Source organism: Pan troglodytes, chromosome 19, assembly GCF_028858775.2.
Source record: "Pan troglodytes isolate AG18354 chromosome 19, NHGRI_mPanTro3-v2.0_pri, whole genome shotgun sequence".
NCBI lineage: Eukaryota > Metazoa > Chordata > Mammalia > Primates > Hominidae > Pan > Pan troglodytes.
The window spans coordinates 15,448,554-15,466,944 of record NC_072417.2 but is presented as its reverse complement, the minus strand read 5'-3'; the positions used below and the strand labels follow the sequence as shown (position 1 = coordinate 15,466,944).

General features: G+C 56.3%; 4 protein-coding genes across 13 annotated transcripts; 2 read left to right on the top strand and 2 right to left on the bottom strand.

The window, feature by feature from the left end:
- Positions 1 to 121: 121 nt before the first annotated feature.
- Positions 122 to 4,428, top strand: PFN1 (profilin 1). Of its 2 annotated transcripts, XM_009431679.5 has the most exons (3): positions 122 to 1,809; positions 3,251 to 3,443; positions 4,082 to 4,428. In XM_009431679.5, the coding sequence occupies exons 1-3, from the start codon at positions 1,678 to 1,680 to the stop codon at positions 4,177 to 4,179; spliced, it is 423 nt and encodes a 140-aa protein (XP_009429954.2). In that variant the 5' UTR covers positions 122 to 1,677; the 3' UTR covers positions 4,180 to 4,428. The 2 variants fall into 2 exon arrangements, with proteins under 2 accessions (XP_009429954.2, XP_054527064.1); XM_054671089.2 differs by lacking the exon at positions 4,082 to 4,428 and having other exon boundaries at positions 1,516 to 1,809; positions 3,251 to 3,679.
- Positions 4,429 to 4,857: 429 nt separating this feature from the next.
- Positions 4,858 to 10,023, bottom strand: RNF167 (ring finger protein 167). 9 transcript variants are annotated; one of them, NM_001280416.1, is given in 10 exon segments: positions 4,858 to 5,368; positions 5,445 to 5,522; positions 6,564 to 6,657; positions 6,799 to 6,904; positions 7,142 to 7,232; positions 7,419 to 7,506; positions 7,617 to 7,742; positions 8,938 to 9,018; positions 9,102 to 9,608; positions 9,865 to 10,023. In NM_001280416.1, coding segments are annotated over 9 exon segments (1,053 nt in total). In that variant the 5' UTR covers positions 9,186 to 9,608; positions 9,865 to 10,023; the 3' UTR covers positions 4,858 to 5,063.
- Positions 10,024 to 10,161: 138 nt separating this feature from the next.
- Positions 10,162 to 12,804, top strand: SLC25A11 (solute carrier family 25 member 11). Its single transcript, XM_523558.9, has 8 exons — positions 10,162 to 10,299; positions 10,903 to 11,055; positions 11,140 to 11,346; positions 11,513 to 11,603; positions 11,686 to 11,776; positions 11,862 to 11,961; positions 12,041 to 12,092; positions 12,219 to 12,804. Exons 1-8 carry the CDS (start codon positions 10,205 to 10,207, stop codon positions 12,372 to 12,374), a joined length of 945 nt encoding a protein of 314 aa, XP_523558.1. The 5' UTR covers positions 10,162 to 10,204; the 3' UTR covers positions 12,375 to 12,804.
- A 2,655-nt stretch (positions 12,805 to 15,459) lies between these two features.
- Positions 15,460 to 17,936, bottom strand: GP1BA (glycoprotein Ib platelet subunit alpha). The gene is made up of 2 exons (XM_523557.8): positions 17,787 to 17,936; positions 15,460 to 17,554 (listed from the first exon to the last, which is right to left on the bottom strand). The coding sequence occupies exons 1-2, from the start codon at positions 17,865 to 17,867 to the stop codon at positions 15,551 to 15,553; spliced, it is 2,085 nt and encodes a 694-aa protein (XP_523557.5). The 5' UTR covers positions 17,868 to 17,936; the 3' UTR covers positions 15,460 to 15,550.
- Between the last annotated feature and the right edge of the window lie 455 nt (positions 17,937 to 18,391).

The following is an 18,391-nucleotide window of genomic DNA, read 5'->3' as shown; positions in this document are numbered from 1 at the left end:
CCCCGCCGGCCCGCGCGGCCTCCCAGCCCCCACCCCAGGCCACCTGCCCCGCCACCCGTCCAGTCTCCCCTCTCGCCCCGCCCCCTCATCTCAGGCCGCTCCTCCCGGGATTTTTCCACCCTGGGGTAGGGGTGCGGTGGGCCAGGGGTCAGGAGATGGCGGGCGGGGAGCGCCGCCACGTGCCCGGGTGCGGCCCCGCCCGAGCCCGCCAGTGACTCAGCCGCGCGGCTGTCGAGGAACACGGACTCGAGGGGCGTCGGGGACTGTGGGATTCGGCGTGGACGCCAGGGATGCGCGCCGCGCTCGGGAGGAGAGAGAAAACCAACCCCCTTTCCGCCCGGGCCGCGCTCGGTGACCCCTTGCCCCTAGCCCAGGCTCCGGAAGCCGCCCAGCCCTCGGCGGCGGGTCGGAGGAGGCGGTTTCACCGCGGCCGCCGCACGGCCGTCCCGCCCGTCCCGCCCTCCCCAGGTGGCTGTGAGCGCACATCTGACTGCGAAGAAACCCAAAGGGCCCGAAGTGGGACTTTCCCTTTCTTGAAAAAGTTGCCACTCTTGCAACTTGAGTATTCTTCCGCCTCGAAAAATAGCCCCGCCTGTTAAGCCCCGCGGGTGTCCGCGCTCAGTGACCTCTGCAGACACAGGCCAAGGGGCACGGCCGGTGATCCAGACATTGCCTGCCCGGGGCGGGCGGGGCTGGGATGTGGGGTGAGGCCCTGGGCTAGAGCCGATCCAGAGAAGGGACAATCCTCTAGACTGAGAATGGGCCCTGGTGAACCCAACCTGCACGACCCGAGAAGACGCTGGGGACAGAAGTGGCCCCGGTGGGTGCCTTCAGCTATGAGAGCGACTAGAGGATTTGGCCAAACTCTTCTTTGCTTTCTTATTACTTGAATAAGTAAAATCAAGGGTGGTGAGGCGGCAGCGCGCACGGCTTCGCCCCCGCCCCTTCCGCCAGGCGGGAGACACGTCCCCAGCCCGCCTTCCTTTCCCGCAGGGTCCACATGGGTCGGGCCGGGCGCGCTCCCGTGCAGCCGGCTCCGGCCCCGACCGCCCCATGCACTCCCGGCCCCGGCGCAGGCGCAGGCGCGGGCACACGCGCCGCCGCCCGCCGGTCCTTCCCTTCGGCGGAGATGGGGGAAGGAGGAGTCATCCCGTTTAACCCTGGGCTCCCCGAACTCTCCTTAATTTGCTAAATTTGCAGCTTGCTAATTCCTCCTCCTTTCCCCTTCCTTCCTTCTTCTGGCTCACTCCCTGCCCCGATACCAAAGTCTGGTTTATATTCAGTGCAAATTGGAGCAAACCCTACCCTTCACCTCTCTCCCGCCACCCCCCATCCTTCTGCATTGCTTTCCATCGACCTCTGCAAATTTTGCAATAGGGGGAGGGATTTTTAAAATTGCATTTGCAAAGTTCGGTGTCTGGGCTGGCGAGTGGGGGAGGGAGGGAATGGGGAGTAGGCCCCGCCCCTACCGTCCTTTGCAAATAAAAATCTAGCGGGGCGGGGGGGGGAGGAGCAGGAAGTGGCGGTGCGAGGGCTGCTGCACAGCGAGCAGAGCCGCGGTCCGGACGGCAGCGCGTGCCCCGAGCTCTCCGCCTCCCCCCGCCCGCCAGCCGAGGCAGCTCGAGCCCAGTCCGCGGCCCCAGCAGCAGCGCCGAGAGCAGCCCCAGTAGCAGCGCCATGGCCGGGTGGAACGCCTACATCGACAACCTCATGGCGGACGGGACCTGTCAGGACGCGGCCATCGTGGGCTACAAGGACTCGCCCTCCGTCTGGGCCGCCGTCCCCGGGAAAACCTTCGTCAACATCACGGTACTGCGAGGCCTGCGCGGTCCGGGGCACTGCTCCGGTTTGGACCCTGAGGGAGGGACTTGGGTGGGGGCGGGCGCGGTCTAGGGCGCGCAGCGAGAGGCCCTGACTGGGTGCTTGCCCTGGAAGCGGCGCGAATGGCGGCTGCACGTGAGTGGGTCCCTCGGTTGCCCGTAGGTCCTATGCCCCAGGCGGCGGCGCCCATCCCGCCCGCTACCCCGCTTTCCGCGACGGGGCGTTACATCCGGGGCACAGGGCGGGGAGGGGCGCGGCGCCCGGTGCGGCGGCCCACTTCCGCCTCTCCCAGGGCGGGGCGGGGACGCGCCTCAGTTTTTACTGGGGATTGGGATTGAGAGGGGACCCGGGGATCCTTGGACCCCCAGCTCCCCGTCCGGCTGCCAGCCCGCGTCCCTCTACCATTGTTTCTCCTGGTGCGGAAGGGAGCCCCAGGCGCGTGGTCTTGGTCCCTTGCCCACCCTCTGTGGGCTCCTGGCCCCTCCTAACTCCGTTAGAGAGGGCGAGGCCACCACACGCCCCCCCAGCTCAGCACGTTGGATTCAACATTCCTGCGAGGCCAATCCCGGAAGTCCCCTCGCCCTCCCTTCCCGCCATCCGGCGGGGCCTGGAGCAGGGGAACTTTGTGAGAAGTTCTGAGACAGCATAAGCGAAAGTATATTGGTTTACTACCGCTGCTCCCACCACCATCTCCCTGTCCACACTGCCCGGAAGTGGGGAGGGGGAGCGGAAGTTCAAAAGGGGGGGAAGGGGGTTTCCGGGCGGGAGGGGACCGGATGTGGGGGCTTGGGGTGAAAGGGGGAGGGGGGAAAGGTTCCCGGGGTACCTAGACCCGAGAGCTGGCCTGCCGGGTCTGGCCCCTGTCCACCTTCAAAAGTTTTCCAACTTTCCTGGAAAGCCCCCAGGGGTCTGCTTCCTCATCTCAGGGCAGAGATACCTGGAGCTAAACTCTAGGTTACTTGGAGACCCAGGCGTCCGGGCCCTAACAGCTCCTGCAGAACCTTTGACCAAATAAGGGCAAAGTTGCTTCTCTTGCCTCGCCCGCCCCCCTCCCTTCCCCTCTCCGCTTCTGCTTTTCCTGAAGGAGAGTTCTGAGCATCCAAAGGCTCCTCACTTACCTCACTGACTCCCTTTATTTCCTGGGTTTACTTTCCCCATTAACACTGACATCTAAATCTCCAGAGGAGTGTGCCATCCCTTCCTCCCTGGTTCCATATTCTAAGTTTCAGAATCATGATCTTTTTCTGCACTAACGTCCCACAGTCCTCAGAGTTTCTCACAGTTCATTGATGTGTACTGAGTATATAATTTATACTTAGCCCCCACGGCGGGGTGGTTCTCAGAAGTGGAAGACAGGTGGGTCTTTGGAGAACACGGTGGGAATCTTGGTGCACTGACTAACTTGATGGGCGCTTGGTTCCTCTTCCAGCCAGCTGAGGTGGGTGTCCTGGTTGGCAAAGACCGGTCAAGTTTTTACGTGAATGGGCTGACACTTGGGGGCCAGAAATGTTCGGTGATCCGGGACTCACTGCTGCAGGATGGGGAATTTAGCATGGATCTTCGTACCAAGAGCACCGGTGGGGCCCCCACCTTCAATGTCACTGTCACCAAGACTGACAAGAGTGAGTTCCTGAGTCTTACCCTTCCTTTAGCTCCAAGATCTCTAATGTACCGCCTTCTGGTAATCTTGAGGGTACTTTTTTGTGTGATTCCCCAACATGAAGGGATTCAGACCAGTATTGTGTTCCTTGTCTGCTGGATGCTGGAACACGGGATAGTCCCTCCATTCTGTCTCAGTTCCTCATCTTGTAATTCGAAGTTGCTGAACTGCATTACCTCTTAAATTACTTACTGCCTTGAGCTCGGATTAGAAACTGTTTTCTAGGAGTATAGGTAGATTGTTGGGGTCCTGAATCATCATTGAGTTCATCGTTTGAGTTCTTTTGTTAGAACCTGGAGGTGGCATGCACATCCACAGCCCTTTCTAGCCTGAACACATGAATCAACAGTCTATGAGCCTTTGACCCCTAAGTTTTTAGTCTGTTCCTCTCCAGCATTTAAGCTTGATTTTCCTCTTTTGAAAAGCCTTATTGTTTCAGGGTGACTGACAGCCTGCCTGTGTGTGTGTGGGGGGGGGGGCGGGTTGGGAGAGATGAGGTTGGGTTACAGCCCCCAGGGCTGGACAGCTGCTGAACAGCTGGCAGGGGGTGGAATTGTGACACCTGGGTCCTAGCCTCCTTTCTCTTTCCTCCTCCTCCAGCGCTAGTCCTGCTGATGGGCAAAGAAGGTGTCCACGGTGGTTTGATCAACAAGAAATGTTATGAAATGGCCTCCCACCTTCGGCGTTCCCAGTACTGACCTCGTCTGTCCCTTCCCCTTCACCGCTCCCCACAGCTTTGCACCCCTTTCCTCCCCATACACACATAAACCATTTTATTTTTTGGGCCATTACCCCATACCCCTTATTGCTGCCAAAACCACATGGGCTGGGGGCCAGGGCTGGATGGACCGACACCTCCCCCTACCCATACCCCTCCTGTGTGTGGTTGGAAAACTTTTGTTTTTTGGGGGTTTTTTTTTTCTGAATAAAAAAGATTCTACTAACAAGGTGCTGTGTGATTTGAGCTTGGGTGTCAGAATGGGGGATAGGCACTGTGACTTGCCTCCTTTATCGTGGCTTGGGAGCAGGGAGGTTGAGGTACTACAAGGTGCAGGAATTTGAGCTTCTGGCCAGGTGGCCCTGCCCCTCCACAGTGGCATTTCCAGGCCTAAGTCCTCAGTGTGCTGGTCAAATTGGTGGATAATGGAATAGAGCCATCTGGACCAGAGAATGGGTGCAGGCCTGCAGGCAAGGCACGGCTACTTGAGTCATCCTTGTGGGTGGGGCTCCCCCTTCTGAGTCATAGCAAATGCCTGCTGGGGCTGTCCCCATGACTATAGGTTAGTGTCTCTCAGCATTCCCTTGCTCCTTATGGCTAAAGGGGTGATTCCACCAAAGGGTTAAGTTCACCTGTGTGAGAATGATCTTACCCTTCCTTAGTCCACAAAAAAACAATTTTATTAGCCCAAGAAGTGAAGACCCAGTCCCTCTGCTTGCCCCAGCCCCACCCCAAAGCCCCTCAAAAGGATAGGTGTGGGTAAGGGAGAAGCTTGGGATGGAATGTCCCCTATCCCTCAGAAGACTGGAGGGAAGACGACGGTCTGTGCAAATAGGTCACCAGAAGTGTATGTGTGGGGGGTTATTAGACCAGGATAACAGGGGAAGAGGGAGGGGATGGTGGGGGATCTGTTGAAGGCCCAGGAAAAACAAGGGGAGCTGGGGCTAAGGAACCAAAGGAGGTGGGAAGAGTGGGGCTAGAACCCAAAAGTGGGGTCCTTTCTGAGGCAGGGTGGTCCCTTGGCTCCCCTTCTTCATCATCCTCCTCTTGCCCCTGAGTTTCTTCCTCTTGGTCTTCGTCCCCAGGACCCCGATGAACAGGCTGCTTGCAAATGGGGCAGGTCTTCCGGGTCTGAGTGAGCCAGGGGTCCACGCAGCGGCTGTGGTAGGCTGCAGAGAGGAACAAGGTGAAGCACCTGGTGGCTGCTGGTGGCAGAGGGGCATGGGCAGGCAGTGAGGGCCTCACCATGAGCACAGGGGAGTACCCGCAGCTTGTCCCCATCCTCATATTCATCCAGGCAAATGGCACAGACATCATACTGGTCTCCTGGGACAGAAAGAAAATAATCTAGTCCTTCACTGAGCCACAATGACCCAGGGCTAAGGCTTTTAAAGCCTTGCAAAAATTCTCCCTCACCTACAAAGCCAGTGGAAGAGATAAGACAGGTAGGCAGGATAAGGTCAGGGCAGAACATGGAAGAATTTAGGGCTAGAAGGGACAAGCAAAGAGAAGCAGAGGTAAGAAGGGAAGTGGGTTTTTGGGGAGGTGTGAGGGTGGAGATAGGGAGTGGAAGGAACGGAAATGGGCAGGGCTTCTGCCACAGCCTTATACGGGCACTGGAGGCCCCAGGGCCTAAAGCCCCAGCCCCTTGGTACCGGTTTCTTCCTTCTCTAACTGAATCCTCCCCATTCCTCCCATTTTTCTGCCGTCTCCACATCCCCTATAAGCAAAGTCTGTCCCTCTATTGTTTCCCACAATTATTTCACTTAATCATCTTTGCTTTCCATCTCCTCTCCCGTCTTCGTTGTATGTATGCGTAAAAACATAAGAAAAGACAACATCTCAAGCTGAAACCTTCCTACTGCCATCTTTATTTTTATTATTATTTTTTTGAGAAAGGGACTCCCTCTGTCGCCCAGGCTGGAGCACAGTGGTGCAATCTCAGCCCCCGACAACCTCCGCCTTCCTGGTTCAAGTGATTCTCCTGTCTTAGTCTCCCAATTAGCTGGGACTACAAGTGCACACCACCATGCCCAGCTAATTTTATTTTTTTATAGAGATGGGGTCTCACCACATTGCCCAGGCTGGCCTGAACTCCCGGGGTCAAGGGATCCACTTGCCTCAGCCTCCTAAAGTGCTGGGACTTTTCTGTTTCATCATGTCACCCAGGCTGGTCTCAAACTCCTGGGCTCAAGCGACCTGCCCACCTTGGCCTCCCAAAGTACTGGGATTAGAGGCACTTGGGATTACGTGAGCCACTGTGCCCGGCCACTGCCATCTTTGTATACCCTATCTTCTGGGCTCAAAGTCCTTCAGAACCAGGTAAACTGTGGGAAAAGCCCTCTTCTCCCCTAACCCCCTCACCCTTCTGATAGTCATGTGTAGGAATCTGTTTCAGTTGCTCTTTGGTAAGTCGATTCCGCTGGAGCCGTTTCCGGTGCTGGATACAACGAGCTATCTGGGGGAAGCGGGGGTGGATGGACAAGGCTTAGGAACAAAACTAGACAATCTAGGACAAGCCACTCCCATCTCCCAACTCCAGATCCAGTCTGGCCTCACAGGCCTCAGTGCTTCCCATCATGTTCCCTCAGCTACTCACCATTACTGCTCCCATGGCCAAAACCAGCAGTCCCACAATCCCTGTGAAAGGGATGAGGTAATAGCCCAAGGGGAAGGTATTGTCTGGAACCAGAAGCACCCGAGCCCTGGGAAAAGGATGACCAGTCTCAACAGGACGAGAAAGGCAAAGGGAGAAAAAAAGAGGGACAAAGTAACTGGCTCTGGACAAAGCCCATAGGGGGGGACAGGAATGGGAAGAAAGTCAAAGAGGCAGGGAAGGAAGGACAGGAGGCTGAATGGTTCGGGTAATGAGGAGGCCTGGGCTCCAGGTTGGCATGGAACTGCTTGCTGAAGGAAGAATGGGAAGGAGGTACATGTCCTACCCCTTCTCGTAGACAAAGAGGGCACGCAGGTACTCGGAGCTTCTCTCCCCAATAAATACAGACGGGATCCAGATCTGCTGCTGGATTTCCTCTGCAGGGATCAAGGTGTTACTCTGGGGACTCACAACCTTCTACTCAAATCCTCTGGGAACCCTGGCATCTTGCACTTTGGCCCCACCCCACCTAAAGGATTGGCTTCTTTTCCTGAGGCCTTCAGCCTTCCCACCATCTCTGGGTCCTACTGAAAGCCCAGCTGTATAGATTCCCCCAGCCTTACCACTATTCCACACCATGTTCAGAAGTTCATTGGAATTCACATTGTGTACTACAGCGGCACCATATCCAGCCTTCTGGGCATTTAGGACCTAGGGAGACAAGGCAGAGGACAAGGAGCCATCATGGGCCTTACCTGTCTTCATTCCTGGTGCCTTTTTTTTACCCTCAGCTGCCCAGCTCCCCTTCCTCATTCAGCAACCTTGAGGTCAAAGTTGCAGTCGAATCTTCGAAGCAGCGCAATAAAGACTGACCCATTGACCGGGGCTGGGGGTGGTGGGGCAATGGGGCTGCAGGCATTGTCTGGGTGAGCCTCCACAAGGAACCCCTGAAGGATGGAAGCAAACAACAGTGAGATTTCTCCTTTCTGGGTTCTGCTCTCTACAGGGGCCACCAAACACACCAGCCCACATGCTGCACATCCTCTATCCTCACTTCCTCCTCCTTCCTGGGGTCTGAGCATCCCACCATCACAACCTTCTCTTAGCCTCTTGAAAAGGCAATGACATAAAACATCCCTTCACCAAACTCTCCCATCATCCCTCTCGCTGTCCCAGATGGGCTAATCTGTACCCTATACTGCAAGCTAATGCAATTATTTTTGCCTTCTAATATTCCGATTGTAATTCAATTCTCAAACCACCCATGTCACTTTCTCTCAAGTTCTGTTTCACAGTCCCCTCTCCAGCACATACTCATACAGACACACTCCCCTCCCTTCAATTTTCTTTTTGTTTTTCTTTTTTTTGAGATGGAGTCTCGTTTTGTCACCCAGGCTGGAGTGCAGTGGCGCGATCTCGGCTCACTGCAACCTCCACCTTCCGGTTTCAAGTGATTCTCCTGCCTCAGCCTCCCAAGTAGTTGGGACTACATGCGTGCACCATCACGCCCAGCTAATTTTTGCAATTTTAGTAGAGATAGGGTTTCTCCATGTTGGCCTGGCTGGTCTTGAACTGGGATTACAGATGTGAGCCACCGCGCCCGGCCTCTTCAATTTTCTAATTATCCATCTCACAAACAACTCGACTGCTACTAAGGCCCAACTGAGTTCTTGCTATGTGGCAGTCTTTGGGATGAAGTACTACCAAAATTGCGTATCTACTTTGATCTTCACAATAACCCTAGGAAAACTTCTAATATCCCATTTTACAGTAAAACAAACTAAGGCTCAGAGAGATTAACTTGCCCAAAGTCATATAAGCAATAACTAGCACCTGAGACCTTCGTGATAAGGACCGTTGATCCTGCCTTCTGTCTTCGTCCACTTTCAGTCTCCCTGATAACCTCGGAGTTCCAGGGGTGGACACTCTGTCTTCTCCCTCTAGATTCTGGGTTCTACACTAGACGTGCTCAGTTCCTAACTTCATTTTCCTACCTCCAGTTTCACCCAGGACAAACCTCCCCAACCCCAGCCTAGGATGGAGGATCTTGCGAAATACTAAAAAAAGAAAAAAGACAGAAAAGGAAGGAAGGAACGAAGGAAGGAAGGGAGGGAAGGAGGAAAAGAAAAGAAAGAAAATCACCTGGAGGCCCTCCTGGCTCAAGGTAGCCCCAAACAGAGCTGGAAGGTCTGCAAAGTCCATGCTGGCATTGTGGTCCGAGGTCTGCGGAGTAAAAAGGCGATGTTCCCCTTCAGCCTGCAACCCTTCCTTTCAGCGCCCTTTCCCCATCCGTCCCTCAGACTCACCGCTCGAATGAGCCCCCGGGTCGGGGCCGCTCCCCACAGCACAGCGGCCACAACCACAGGAAGCGGGAAGGCTGCAGGGTGCATGGCAGCGGGAGGAAAGAGGCTGAGGAGGCCGCGCGTCCTGGTACAAAGGGGCAGAAGCGGAGTTCTGCGCCCTCCCTGCCCCTCCTTTAGGATCCCAGGGGTCCAACCACCCCCAGGTCCCACTTCCCAGCTACATGGGGGCGCCGGGGAAGGAACCCCGACTCAAAGAATGAGATATCCAACCCGTTTAGTGGAGCTGGGTGGGAGGCACTAAATGTATCCTTTTCTGGTACGGGGATAAAACGGGGAAAGGGGACGGAGCCTAACACAGGTGACAGAAAAACTTCGGGAAAGGTGGCGGAGCTCAAGGAGGTGGGACTTCCTGCTAGGTGGGCCGTGTTCCCAGCCTCTGGAAAAGGGCTTCCGGTAGAGAAAATCAGGCCGCTTTCAGCATTGGATGCTTGAGATGAAGGACTTCCGGTCCTAAAAGGCCGGTTAAAAAAAGGTTAGCGATGGAGGGACTGCCTGTGGAGATGGAAGGGGCACTGGTGGCCCAGAAGACGACCTAATAAAAGTGCCCGGAAACCCGGAGCCTCCTAGTTTACAAACCTCTCCTCCCTCTGGCCTCCGCCGCTCCTTCAAATCTCGCGAGAGTGCTCACCACCTCTCCCGTCCCCTCGCAGCTGAATATTTGCTGTGTCTATCGCGAGAGCGCTCCAACTTGGCGAGCCGTACTCACTCGATCTCGCGAGACCTTCAAACAAACTCTTCTCTATTTTCCCGCGATTCTAATTCGGTGAAAACAGCGCCTTTCCTCTGGTTTCCAAATCAGTTACGCCCCTTCTCGCACACTTCCATCAAGCTCCTCCTTCAGCTCCGCCTTACTCCCGGCCGCCTTTGCGCTGCGCGCCTGCGCCCGCGCCGGCTTCCACCGGGTGTCGGACCTGAGAGCTGGAGGGGCGTGCGCGCTCCCTCGCTCTGTTGCGCGCGCCCTCGCTCTGTTGCGCGCGCGGTGTCACCTTGGGCGCGAGCGGGGCCGCGCGCGCACGGGACCCGGAGCCGAGGGCCATTGAGTGGCGATGGCGGCGACGGCGAGTGCCGGGGCCGGCGGGATAGACGGGAAGCCCCGTACCTCCCCTAAGTCCGTCAAGTTCCTGTTTGGGGGCCTGGCCGGGTAAGCTCAGGCCCCAGGGATGGGAAAAGAGGAGGAAGGGAAGGGCAAAACGAAGCGGGCCCGGTTCATCTCTGGGTCTGTTGCAGTGAACTGTGCCGGCACGGGGTCAGCGCGATCTCCAGCGTATTGCGAGTTCCCCGATGGGCTGCTAGGGCCCCATTGCAGGACCCTTATGGACTGCATGCAGGGTCGTTGCACAACCCCCGCCGGGCCAGCTGAGTTTCCCAGCGCATTGCTAAGCTCGGCCGGGCGGCAGGGGGTTCCAGGCCATTAAATGGCTCCTGCAGGACTACCTGGAGTCCTAAATCTTGGATGCCCCTTCCTCCCCTCCCTGTGTCGGACTGCGTGCAGCCCCAGGTCACTGCTTGACTGTCATGAAGCTGCTTGGAGCACTTTCATTGCATGGCCCCTACTGGACAACTAGACTTTTCAGACCCGTTGCACTTGGTGTACATATGGACTCTTATACACATGCTCACCAGCATCCTGATTCTTGAATCGCATGGCAGGCCCTGACCTTTGTAACCTCTTGCTGCCAGGCTCCAGTGGGCACTGGTAGATCTGGAATGCCTGGCCCTTCACGCCACCTCTGTCTTCCCCCAGGATGGGAGCTACAGTTTTTGTCCAGCCCCTGGACCTGGTGAAGAACCGGATGCAGTTGAGCGGGGAAGGGGCCAAGACTCGAGAGTACAAAACCAGCTTCCATGCCCTCACCAGTATCCTGAAGGCAGAAGGCCTGAGGGGCATTTACACTGGGTATTGGGGCCTCAGGATGGAGGGTAGGCTGTGGGTTGGCAGCTCTAGACCTTGGCCTGATATGCTGACCCCTCTGCTCCTCAGGCTGTCGGCTGGCCTGCTGCGTCAGGCCACCTACACCACTACCCGCCTTGGCATCTATACCGTGCTGTTTGAGCGCCTGACTGGGGCTGATGGTACTCCCCCTGGCTTTCTGCTGAAGGCTGTGATTGGCATGACCGCAGGTGCCACTGGTGCCTTTGTGGGAACACCAGCCGAAGTGGCTCTTATCCGCATGACTGCTGATGGCCGGTGAGTTCCAAGTCTGAACCTAACCCCAGCCCCATTCCCTCGAATCTAGAATGAAAGGACCAGTTTTTTATCCCAGATCTGGAGTAGAGTGTTTACCTGTTCTGGCCTTCCTTTCTTTGCACCTGTGGGCAATCCTGATCTTGACCTCTTTCTGCCTTCCCACCAGGCTTCCAGCTGACCAGCGCCGTGGCTACAAAAATGTGTTTAACGCCCTGATTCGAATCACCCGGGAAGAGGGTGTCCTCACACTGTGGCGGGTGAGTGGAGGGGCTGGAGACCTGGGGGCTGTGAGGTCTGGTTTTAGGGGTTTCTGACTCTTCCCCGCTCCCCTCCCTCCAGGGCTGCATCCCTACCATGGCTCGGGCCGTCGTCGTCAATGCTGCCCAGCTTGCCTCCTACTCCCAATCCAAGCAGTTCTTACTGGACTCAGGTGAGATCCAGAGCTGGGCCCTTAGCTCCCAGCCTGGCCTGAGCCACCTCTGAGCTGACTGCCACCCCTGCCTCACCTCCCCCAGGCTACTTCTCTGACAACATCTTGTGCCACTTCTGCGCCAGCATGATCAGCGGTCTTGTCACCACTGCTGCCTCCATGCCTGTGGACATTGCCAAGACCCGGTGAGTGTGCAGCCTGGGCCTGGAGGTGGGTGGGAGGGTGCCTTTTCGGTCTCTCATGCCCCTGCATCCTCTCCTGCAGAATCCAGAACATGCGGATGATTGATGGGAAGCCGGAATACAAGAACGGGCTGGTGAGGAAGCCATTCTGGGGGCCTGGGAGGGGGTGTCGGATCCCTTGGGAAAGGTGTGAAGGCAGCTGGGTGAGGGGGATGGGGACCTAGAGTCCTAGCCCCAGCGCCCTGCCTGTCTGTGTCTAGGACGTGCTGTTCAAAGTTGTCCGCTACGAGGGCTTCTTCAGCCTGTGGAAGGGCTTCACGCCGTACTATGCCCGCCTGGGCCCCCACACCGTCCTCACCTTCATCTTCTTGGAGCAGATGAACAAGGCCTACAAGCGTCTCTTCCTCAGTGGCTGAAGCGGCCGGGGGCTCCCACTCGCCTGCTGCGCCTATAGCCACTGCGCCCTGGGGGCCTGGGCTCTGCTGCCCTGGACCCCTCTATTTATTTCCCTTCCACAGTGTGGTTTCTTCCTCTGCGGTAAAGGACTTGGTCTGTTCTACCCCCTGCTCCAGCTTGCCCTGCTCGTCCTGATCCTGTGATTTCTCTGTCCTTGGCTATTCTTGCAGGGAGCTGGAAAACTTCCTGAGGATTTCTGGCGTCCCCCTGGGTTTTAGTTTCAGGGCACACAGGACAGCAGAAGATCCCCTTTGTCAGTGGGGAAACCAAGGCAGAGCTGAGGGGACAGGGAGGAGCAGAAGCCATCAAGATGGTCAAAGGGCCTGCAGAGGGAGATGTGGCCCTTCCTCCCCCTCATTGAGGACTTAATAAATTGGATTGATGACACCAGCCCCAAATCTGGAGAGTCTGGGGGGTGGCTAGGAGAGGGGAGGAGACTGGACAAAGAAGCTGGAGAATAGGAACTGGAGTTTTTAAGAAAAATTGTTAAAGAAAAAGCAGCCGCTGGTTTTTTGCAAATGCTGTATAAATCTGTCATGCCACAGCAGCTGACAGGGCCGGAAAAACTCAAATCCCAGGCCCGGTGTGTTTCCTCCAGCCACTTGCCCAAGAATGCCACAGATGCCCAGATCATCTCACATAATCCCCAGGAAAAGCCCCTTGGTCTGATGACTGCTTCTGCAGCCTAAAGAGGGAGGAAATAAAGAGACTTAGAGAGGAAGTCAGACCACTGTGGGCTGGAGGCAGTGCAGGTGGAAGGCCAGGGCTTAAGCGGGTGGGCACTGGAAGCTTGAGGAAAGGGGAATGCTGGCCAGAGACCTGATCTGGGTCCTTGGCTGGGGAGAGTGAGAACCTTGTCCATTTCTTTAGAAGATGTGTGGTTCCCAGGCCAGCCTTCAAGGAGCCTTAAAACCTCTTGGGGCACAAGAGAGTTTGGGAAGGTCAAACTGAGGAGTGCTTGCCAGGCTAGGGGACAGGCAGGCAGCAGGTGGGAGCTGTCCCTTTGGCAGAGCCTCATCAGCAGAAGAGGTGGAGCTCAGCATCCTGGCACCCCTGCTGCTGCCTCCGTGTACACTGTCCTGCGCCTTGGTGGCTATTGTGAGATGCCTGAAGCCTAGACCTTGTCCTTAAGGAGTTCCTGGTCCAGAAGACAAGATTATACAGGAGCAGTTGGGAAACTGAGTGTAGCAATAGTGTTGCAGGGTAACGTGGAGCACCTGGCCTCGCCTGGGAGTAGTGACTTGCAGACTGAGTGGTTAGACTGGCTGGGGATGGGGCAAGGATAGCACACCTGGCTGGACTGAGGGCAAAGGCTTAGAGTAAAACACTGTTGGGGAGCAGGTGATCTATAGGCTTGTGATAGTTGGAGCACAGACTGTGAGGTATCTCCCTTGAGATGAAGCTGGACTGTCAGATGGGGTCAGTGCTTGGCACTCCCTGACTGCCAAGCTCAGGAGTTGGTCCTCCACCTGGGGAGAGATTCGGTCAGACTTTCAGGTTTGGGAGATCTTCAGAACCATCTGGAGGGGGATGGGGGTCTCCATAGTCCCATTCTCTGGGCCCCAAGCCTTGGATTGGGCTGGAGACAAGGCAGGAGAGGAAGCCACACCAGTGTGTTTAGAGAATGGCAGGATTTATGAGAAAAGAAATGGGGTTCCATTTGCCTGTGTCCCAGCCTGAGAGCAGGAAACCCAAGACTATTCAGTCACACCAAGATGGTGCATGCTGCAGGGTCCACCCCTTGCTGTCCTGCTGACCTGGGCAGTGAGGAGAGCTGCACTTCCGAGGCTGCAGGTACAAAGCAGGCACCCACCTTTGCCCCTAGTACTGCAGGCTGCTGCCAGGTAGGTCCCAGCAGTTGTCATTAAACTCCAGGAAGGCAATTTTTGAGCTGGATCTGATGCCTGGGGTGGCCTGGTGGGTGGCCAGCCCTGGAGGAGAGGAGGCACCCCAGGCAGGGGAAGTGTAGGCTGTAACTGGAGGTCTATTGGATAAGTAGTTGTGACCAGGGTAGGGCACTTGGAGCCTTGTGAATTCTCATTACAGGTGCCCCAGCCACTCTTCACCAAAAGAAACCAAGTTGTTTTGAGACAGGCTCTCACTCTGTCACCCAGGCTGGAGTACAGTGGCACCTTCAGGGCTCACTGCAGCCTCCATCTCCCAGGCTCAGGTGATCCTCCCTCCTCAGCCACCCAGGTACCTGGGACCACAGGTGCACGCCACCACACCTGGCTAATGTTTTGTATTTTTTGTAGAGATCGGGTTTTGCCATGTTGCCAAGCCTGGGTCAAACTCCTGGGTTCAAGCAACCCACCCGCCTCAGCCTTCCAGAGTGTGGAATTACAGGCATGAGCCCCTGCACCCGGCCAGAAGTTTTTTTTTTTTTTTTTTTTTTAGACGGAGTCTCACTCTGTTACCCAGGCTGGAGTTCAGTGGTACGATCTTGGCTCACGGCAACTTCCGCCTCCCAGGTTCAAGCGATTCTCCTGCCCCACCCTCCCGAGTAGCTGGGGTTATAGGTGTGCACCACCACGCCTGGCTAATTTTTGTATTTTTAGTAGAGACAGGGTTTCACCATGTTTGCCAGGCTGGTCTCGAACTCCCTACCTCTGGTGATCCACCCGCTTCGGCCTCCCAAAGTGCTAGGATTACAGGCATGAGCCATCACTCCCAACCCTAAAATTATTTTTTATTATACAGATAATATACAATAATAGTGGAAAACTAGAAAATGCTAAACAGGGAAAAAGAAAATAAAACCACCCATATTTGTAACATCCAGACACAACGAGTGCTCACATCCTGATAAATCACTTTCCAGAGTTTCTTCTGTGCATAGATGCATGTGGGAACCATGCTGTATTCTGCCAAAATGGTTCACCGTGAGATCTGGCAGTGCCCCATGCAGCATCGGGAGCTTTGTCCTGTCCCCCCGCCAAGTCCATGTCATTACCCCTTCTGCTTTGGCTGGGACTGAAATTGTGTGCCTGTGTTGTGAAGACAGGGCTTCTGATACAGAAAAAGGAACTAAGACCCCTCCCCTATCACCCTGTGTTCCTTACCCCTCCAGCCCCCAACTAGATTCCAATAGGAGAGCCCACAGGCTCTTCTCTCAAGGTCCCCAAACCTCCCACCCTCAGAGGCTGTGGCCAGAGTACCTAATGCTCACTGTGCCCAGCAGGTCCTGACCACGACCCTGACTCAGAGCTGAGGGCCTCCTCCCTGCCACTAGAGGCCCCACACGGCCATTAGGCCGTACCCACAGGAAGAGGCTGGAGCGGAAAGTGGGGAGCGAACCTCGAAGGAAGAGCAGCCAGGCCCGGGGCACCGTCACTTGCCGTCCCCTCTGCAGCTCCAGGTGTGTGGTTTGTGTGGCTGTGGTCAGAGCAGCACCTTGGCCAGAGTCCAGGGCCTGTGGTTTCACATGCCCGACCCAGCTCAGCAGCAGGATGAGGACCACAGAGGCAAAGAGCAGCCAGAGGAGACCCAAGACATAGAAGCCCAGGGGGAGGAGGCAGCAAAAGTCGGGGTGGAGAAAAGGGTCATTTCTGGAGCTCTCCAAATGCCCTTGGAGCACCCCACGGAGCTTTGGTGGCTGATCAAGTTCAGGGATGGTTTTTTTGGTGGATTCTAAGAGTGATACGGGTTTTGTGGTAGTTAAAAATGTGCTTTTTGGAGTGATCAGGCTTGTGGCAGACACCAGGATGGTCGGGCTTGTGGCGATGGTCGGGATTGGGGTGGGCTCCGGAGTGGTCAGGCTTGGGGCGGGCTCTGAGGTGAGCTGTGGGGTGGTCGGGCTGGGGGCGGGCTCTGAGGTGGGCTCTGGGGTGGTCGGGCTGGGGGCGGGCTCTGAGGTGGGCTCTGGGGTGGTCGGGCTGGGGGCGGGCTCTGAGGTGGGCTCTGGGGTGGTCGGGCTTGGAGTGGGCTCCAGGGTGGTCATGTTTGGGGCGGGCTCCGGGACGGGCTCTGAGGTGGTCGGGCTTGGGGTTGGTTCAGTAGTGGATTTTGGAGTTTTGGAGAATGTGATGGATTCCATGTGAAGTGTGAAATTTGGGGTCCATCTAGGTGGGAATGTGGTCTGCTCCTTAGTGGAGTCTAGTGTTGGATGCAAGGAGGAGGGCATTTGGCTGTCTAGAGAAGCAGTGGACCATGAGTAGAATAGACCCCAGGGGGTTGTATGGGCTTTGGTGGGGAACTTGACCACAGTCCTTGTGGCACGCACCTTATCGCCCTCAGTGTCCTCTTCTGGGTAGTAATCATATAGGTCTGTGTCACCTTCATCACCAAGGGTGGGGCACCCCTTTCCTGGGTATTCGTAGACGGGAAACTTGTCTGAATTGTCACACTGCACACTGGCCACGTTAGAAGTCATGGCCTTGACGTCCACACCTTGCTTCCATACATAGACATTTTCGGCATTGTCCTGCAGCCAGCGACGAAAATAGAGGATCTCACAGTTGCATAACCAGGGGTTCCCGTGGAGAAAAGCAAAAGGCAGGAGGTGGGACCCAAAAAAGCCCTTTGGTATCGTATACAGCGAGTTCTCTTGGAGGAGAAGGGTGTCGAGATTCTCCAGCCCATTCAGGAGCCCAGCGGGGAGCTCAGTCAAGTTGTTGTTAGCCAGACTGAGCTTCTCCAGCTTGGGTGTGGGCGTCAGGAGCCCTGGGGGCAGGGTCTTCAGCTCATTGCCTTTCAGGTAGAGCTCTTGGAGTTCGCCAAGACCACGCAGGGCACCAAGAGGCAGCGAGGTCAGCCGGTTGAAGGAGACGTCCAGGACGGTGAGAGCAGGCAGTGTCTGCCCTAGCAAGGGCAGGCTTTGCAGCTGATTGTGGGATAGATCCAGGGTCCCCAGCACTGGCAGCGTCCCATCGACCTGGAGCTTGGTGAGCTCGCACCTATCTAGGTTCAGCTGAGTGAGGCGAGTGTAAGGCATCAGGGTTGCCAGGGAGAAGGTGTACAGGAGGTTCTCACTCAAGTGGAGGATGGTTGTGTCTTTCGGCAGGTCTGGAGGCAGCGCTGTCAGATTCCTCTTGTCACAGTTCACTTCTAGGTGGCTGGCCACTTTGGAGACCTCACAGATGGGGTGGGGGTGTAAGGGGCTTGGCAGCAGGAGCAGCAAGAGGAGGAGAGGCATGAGGACCTGTGGGCAAGGGAGCCTTGAGTGGACCCCCCTGCAGCCCCTGAAAGCATCCCCCCAGGCCCCAGCCCCCTTCCCCCTGCAGCTTCGCTTCCAGAAACAGCATCCACACCTCCTGTCCTCCCTACTCCCATCTCCCACCCTTGCCTGCAGAACTTAAACTACTAGCTCCAGGTCCTTGGCTCTTTCCCCTCCCTCAGACCCCTCTCCTGCCCCAGCACCAACCCCGGCTTACAGGCAGGCAGAAAGACCTCCGAAGGCACAGAGCGTCTTCTAGGGTGCCACTCGACTCCGTCCTTCTCTCTTCTAGCCCCATGGAGGACTAAGCCAGTGGCAAGGAAGGGGATGGGGGTGAGGAGGAAATGCAGGCCTGATAGGGATTCCAGTGACCAGGAATCCCTTGGACACAAGCCCTTATCGCCGCACTCCACGGCTTTCCCCCAGGCCCTCTTTGTGGTTCTCTCTTCCGCTTTCCTTTTACACAGGGGAGATGGGGGTGGACTCCTCCAAACAGCCTTCTGCCATCTTTTAAAAACCTCTCCAGGGCCGGGTGCGTGGCTCATCCCTGTAATCCCAGAACTTTGGGAGGCTGAGGCGGGCGGATCACCTGAAGTCAGGAGTTCAAGACCAGCCTGACCAACACGGGGAAACCCTGTCTCTACTAAAAATACATTAGCCAGGCGTGGTGGCGCATGCCTGTAATCCCAGCTACTCGGGAGGCTGAGGCAGGAGAATCGCTTGAAACCGGGAGGTGGAAAGAGGTTGCGGTGAGCCGAGATCGTGCCATTGTACTCCAGCCTGGGTGACAAGAGCAAAACTCCATCTTAAAAACAAAAAAAC